This window comes from Ictidomys tridecemlineatus, chromosome 6, assembly GCF_052094955.1.
Source record: "Ictidomys tridecemlineatus isolate mIctTri1 chromosome 6, mIctTri1.hap1, whole genome shotgun sequence".
NCBI lineage: Eukaryota > Metazoa > Chordata > Mammalia > Rodentia > Sciuridae > Ictidomys > Ictidomys tridecemlineatus.
The window spans coordinates 59,739,726-59,745,407 of record NC_135482.1 but is presented as its reverse complement, the minus strand read 5'-3'; the positions used below and the strand labels follow the sequence as shown (position 1 = coordinate 59,745,407).

At 29.0% G+C, this 5,682-nt stretch overlaps 1 protein-coding gene across 1 annotated transcript; it reads left to right on the top strand.

Annotated features, from left to right (window-relative positions):
• Positions 1–4,204: 4,204 nt before the first annotated feature.
• On the top strand, positions 4,205–5,137 carry LOC101959890 (olfactory receptor 2AP1). The gene has a single exon (XM_005341698.2). It carries the CDS (start codon positions 4,205–4,207, stop codon positions 5,135–5,137), a length of 933 nt encoding a protein of 310 aa, XP_005341755.2.
• The last annotated feature ends 545 nt before the right edge of the window (positions 5,138–5,682 follow it).

Here is a 5,682-nt window from a genome sequence, read left to right as displayed (position 1 = left end):
GAATTATACTTTTATACTATAATTATGAATTTTGTTCCTCAAATGGGTCTCACTTTGGATGGTATGAGTTCTTTAAAGTTAGTTGCTGTGTTTTATTGCTGTTTATGTGGCTTTGAGAAACTCTGTCATTTTAAATCACTAAAAGAAGTTGCAGTACCACTTTTGTATTTTGCCTCTACAGCATTGGGAACCACCAGTTCTCCATGAAACTATACAAGAGCTTACAACTGGAAGTAAAATTTTATATATTTGAAACACTGATGGAAAAAAATAAATTCCTAATAATATAACTACTAGGTTTTTAAGAAAGCAACTTGTTGAGTTGGCTTGTGTTTTTATGATTTTTTGAATTTTCTTATAAAAAATATTTGACAATTCCTTACATTACCACCACCATACAGTAACTGTTAGGGAAATTTGTTTCTGCAGTGCTCACATATACTTTTTTGATATGGAAATTAAAACTTTCAAAGCTAACTTCACACTTATCTCACTTTCATGTAAATAGCTTGCTTAGATTTTTACTTGGTGGCCCAGGGACCATTTCCCAATGGGTACTAAACCTGTATATGCACCAGTTCAACCACAAAAGGATCTCATTTGGAACCAAACAGAACTAGTTCATCTGACTGAGGTAGGAGAGGGTCTACAGTGGCTGCATTTAACTAGTTATTCATATTTTTTTTTACTGTTTTGTCAACTTTTTAAATTTTAGTCAACATAACTGCACAAACATTCTTTTAAATTATTTAATTGATTTATACAAATATAAATAAAATCCAGTGCAGAATTTTTATTGTATATATGTATTTTGTTGTTGTTATTGATTTTATTTTTTAAATACACAACAACATAATGCATTACAATTCTTATTATACATATAGAGCACAATTTTTCATATTTTTGTATATAAAGTATGTTCACAGCAATTCATGTCTTTATACATGTACTTTTTTGCATTACAATTCTTATTATACATATATACCACAATTTTTCATATCTCTGTTTGTATATAAAGTAGGTTGATACCCAATTCGTGTCTTCATATATGTACTTTGGATAATGATGTCCACCACATTCCACCATCCTTGCTAATCCCCTGCCCCCTCCCTTTCCCTCCCTCCCGCATCTCTTCCCTATCTAGAATTCATCTATTTCTCCAATGTTCCCTCTCCCTACTCCACTTTGAGTCAGCCTCCTTATATCAGAGAAAACATTCGGCATTTGTTTTTTGGGGATTGGCTAACTTTATTTAGCATTATTTTCTCCAACCCCATCCATTTACCTGAAAATGCCATGATTTTATTCTCTTTTATTGCTTAGTAAAATTCCATTGTATGTATGTATTTTAGACAGGAAATGTCGCACCATACTCACACAGTTAGAGAGAAAGAAGTAAAATTAAATTACATTTTTCCTGCTTTTCCATTAATCTTATTCTTATTTCACAATTATGTTTTATTAAGTCTTTCTCCTAATTTAACCTAGAGCAATGTTTCACAAACTGAAAGGTAATTTTTAGGGATTTAAAGTCCACTATAAAAGGAGACTGAAATTAAACATGAGAGTTATGATTTCTCCTTGGGATAAATTATTCACAATGAATTTTGTCCTGAAAAGTTTGGGAAATGTCTTCCATGTCCATTTAACCATGAAGAAAGTTTATCTTTTTTTAAAAGTCAGTATCCTAGCAGTAGAGCTTTGGAAGTCCATTATTTTTTGTCAAATAAACTCAATTAGATAATTTTTATTATTTGATTACATATGTAAATCATCACTATACATACAACCATATATTATTATATATATAACTTATCTTCATCATGAAGGATTATTATTCCATAATATGCTAAAATAATGTTTAATATAAATTTTACTTATATATTTTTTAGTAGATGTTTAATTGAATATATTAAGATCACTTATCAATATAAAATGTTGTTTTGCTCTCATTTTTTGATTCTTCATTCATTCATTCAGTATACTGAAGAATCATTTATAAAGTTGTTCTGTCAAAAATTACTTAAATTAGGAAAATTTCAGAATATTAATATTATTTAGTGAATGAAATTTCTTGATTTCTTTCTAAGTCAGAGTTTTAAATTGAAACTAATATTTAGGGTCTCAAACAAAACAATAAAATGGATTTCAAATTATATGTGACACTAGTTATTTTATGTAGAAGCAAAAAATATTTTTACCAATTGATTAAATCTCCAAGATTTATTTGACTGAGCTTTGAGAATACTATAATTAATAAACTATTTGTCATAGTGTGAGTTATGATTTAATAATTCTCAAAATATAAAACTTTTCTTAAAATTCATTTCTACATAATTTTTAATATTTCTCTTATGCTATACTCATTATAAAGTATGTGAGATAATATATTAAAACTTAATTATCATGATTTCAATTTACAGTTAAATTTATATTATTGGTATAGTAATTTGTATTATTTATTAATGTAACAATTTACATTTTTATTATATAACTTTCCATTATTGTTGGTGTATTATAATTCTACATAATAGCAGGATTTGTTAACTGCATAGCATATGATAGCTTTTAAAAGTATTAATATATTTGATTCTTACAACTAACTTGTGACTTTCTAACAAAAATGATTATTCTCTATTAAAGTGAAAATTGCTCATGTTGTGGGCTGTGGTTGCAGGTTAGTGGCAGAGTGCTTGCCTAGCATGCACAAGGTACTGGGTTTGATCCTCAGCACCACATAAAAATAAATAAAATAAAGGTAATGTGTTCGTATACAACTGAAAAATATTTTTAAAAATTTCTCATGTTGTAATATTAGCGATATTAAAAATTTCAAGGTATATTCCTACTAGGCTGTAAGTTTTCCTAATTTGACAAAAACTGCCTTCTTATCTATATTAAATGTTTGTGGAGTTTTTACCTTCATAAAGATAAAATGTGTGGCTATTCCTATTACATATCAAGAGAAGACAATAATACATGTAGTGAACCAATTGTTAAATGCAAAGAAGCTTTGTGATTTTTTTCACAAGAAAAAACATTCTCTTATTAATATCTTTTCATGATAAGTAACGGAAAATATTAAAAAGAAAATTCTGAAGAATTGCAGATATGCACTTAGGTGGGGTTTTTTGAATAAAAGCTGTTTAACATTCAACAAAATAGGATTATGTACTTAAAGAGAAGTCAAACTACATTTTATAATAAAAATTTGACTGAATCTGTACAACTTTCTGGTCCTTAAAAGATAGAATGCAATAGAAGCCTATTTTTGTGGGTGATTTATTTATTTTAAGGTCAAACGTGAGTATGTACATTTAAAATACCTAGAAAATAATTTCACTTTATGACCAGTGTAAGGTGGTGGTGCATGTTGATAAAGAAAATGAAGAAACCATTATTATTACTGGATTTGTTATAGAAAATTATATGGAAAACTGAACTTGAATTGACTTTTTGAGGAAAAAATTTAAATTTTTAAAAATTTGTTTAAATTTTCTCTTTTATTGAGAAAATTTACTTAAATTTTCTCTTTTATTGAGGATTAATTAATTCTTATATTACATTAAATATCATAAGTACTAAATATTTTATTAAGAATTAGCATAAAACTCTATGGATCCTTTGAACTTCAGTAGGCCTGCAATTATTGTTATTCAAAACAACAAAGTATAAATAAGCAAATCATGCAAAACAATAAAAAATTTTAATAAAAATTCAACCAAGTTAAATTTTATTTGTATTATTTCATAGCTTGGTTTATGCTTACTTGGATAATTAATCAATTTAGTCTAATTGAAAAAGATTCTCAAAACTTTCTTTAAATTTGTTTTAGACATGTCTGTGCTCATGTGGTAACAGCCAATAACTTAGGAAAATCAGAATAGAAAAAAAGAGAAGGAAAATATAAACAAGAAATAACATAGCAAAAAATGAACATCGATACAATGTAGAAGAAATAATTGAGACTGTCTCTAAGAAGCAGGACTTTTGTTGTTCAATAGTATAATAGGTAAATATGTTAATTTATTGTTATTTCAGGTATCATTCATTTTCAAAATTAAGTGTAAAAAATCAGATTTTGAAAATCTTTTAAATGTTTTTTGGCTTGATTTTATATTTCAATAAAAAATTGGAACTTTTAGTTTTATTTCAGTTTCTGACATTTTTGTTATTCTCCACCTTGACTTGCCTGAAGTTAACAATGGAAAATCAAACTTCAGTGATAGAATTCATTCTTCTTGGATTGACTAATGATGTCAAGCTTCAGGTGGCACTTTTCCTCTTTCTACTACTAACTTACATCTTTAGTGTCTTGGGAAACTTGACCATCATCATTCTGACCCTGCTGGATTCTCGCCTACAGACTCCTATGTATTTCTTCCTCCGAAATTTTGCACTTTTGGAAATATCTTTCACTTCTGTCTTTGTTCCCAAAATGCTAGTCAATATTGGAACAGGAGATAAGACTATCTCCTTTGCTGGTTGCTTCACTCAGTATTTTTTCGCAATCCTCCTGGGAGCTACTGAATTTTACCTTTTAGCAGCCATGTCCTATGATCGCTATGTTGCCATTTGCAGACCCCTGCATTATACAACCTTAATGAGCAGGAGACTTTGCATTGGACTGGTGTTCTGTTCCTGGTGCTCTGGTTTTGTAGTTGTCATTGTGCCACATATGATGACTCTCCAGCTGCCTTTCTGTGCATCTAACATCATCAATCATTATTGCTGTGACTACACTGTGTTGTTGCACTTATCCTGTTCAGACACATATTTCATAGAAGTGATTCAGCTTGTCCTTGCTGCGGTCACCCTCATCTTCACCTTGGTACTGGTGATTCTTTCCTACACATACATTATCAGGACCATTTTGCGATTCCCTTCTGTTCACCAGAGAAAAAAAGCCTTTTCTACCTGTTCCTCTCACATGATTGTGGTCTCGCTTTCATATGGAAGCTGCATTTTTATGTATATAAATCCTGTTAAAGATGCAGCAACTTTTAATAAGAGAGTGGCTGTTCTAAATACCTCCATTGCCCCTCTATTGAACCCATTCATCTATACTCTAAGGAACAAGCAAGTGAAAATAGTCTTCCAAGATATGGTAAGTAAGATAATTTTTTCAAAAAAGTGAAACTGTCTTAGGCTCATTATTACTAAGCATGTAGAAGACCACAGTTGTACACAATTGTAACTCAAATATATTTTCTACATTATATAATTAATATTTCCATTTGTACAGTGAAACAATGGAATTATTTATGTTGTGAAGCCAAATTTTTAATGTTCTTAAATAAATCTAGATGTGTGTATGTGTGTGTTACCTCTTAGCATTTTATTGCCATTTTTCTTTATTTAGACCCCACTTTAATGCACAAGCCTTGAATAAGGTCAGAATTGAGAATATGACTTTTTGTAATTTGTTTTTTTAAAACATGGATGCATTGACATTGGGTCTTTGATTTCTGTAACTGTAACTTAATAAAATTCACAAGCTAAGGACATTTACTTTAACTTATAAATAATAGCATAATATTTTGGTGAATTCACACCAAGGTTATTTTCAAATTTCAAATTCAAATTTAAATTTAGTCTTTTTGGAAAATCACGTAATGCATAGTCAATGTTTGATATAAGAAAGTTATGAAAAAACAGAAAAATTATGTGTTTGTTTTAATA

Bases quoted from the DNA above. Each gene is read 5' to 3' on its own strand.
- LOC101959890 (XM_005341698.2), top strand. From the start codon at position 4,205: ATGGAAAATCAAACTTCAGTGATAGAATTCATTCTTCTTGGATTGACT.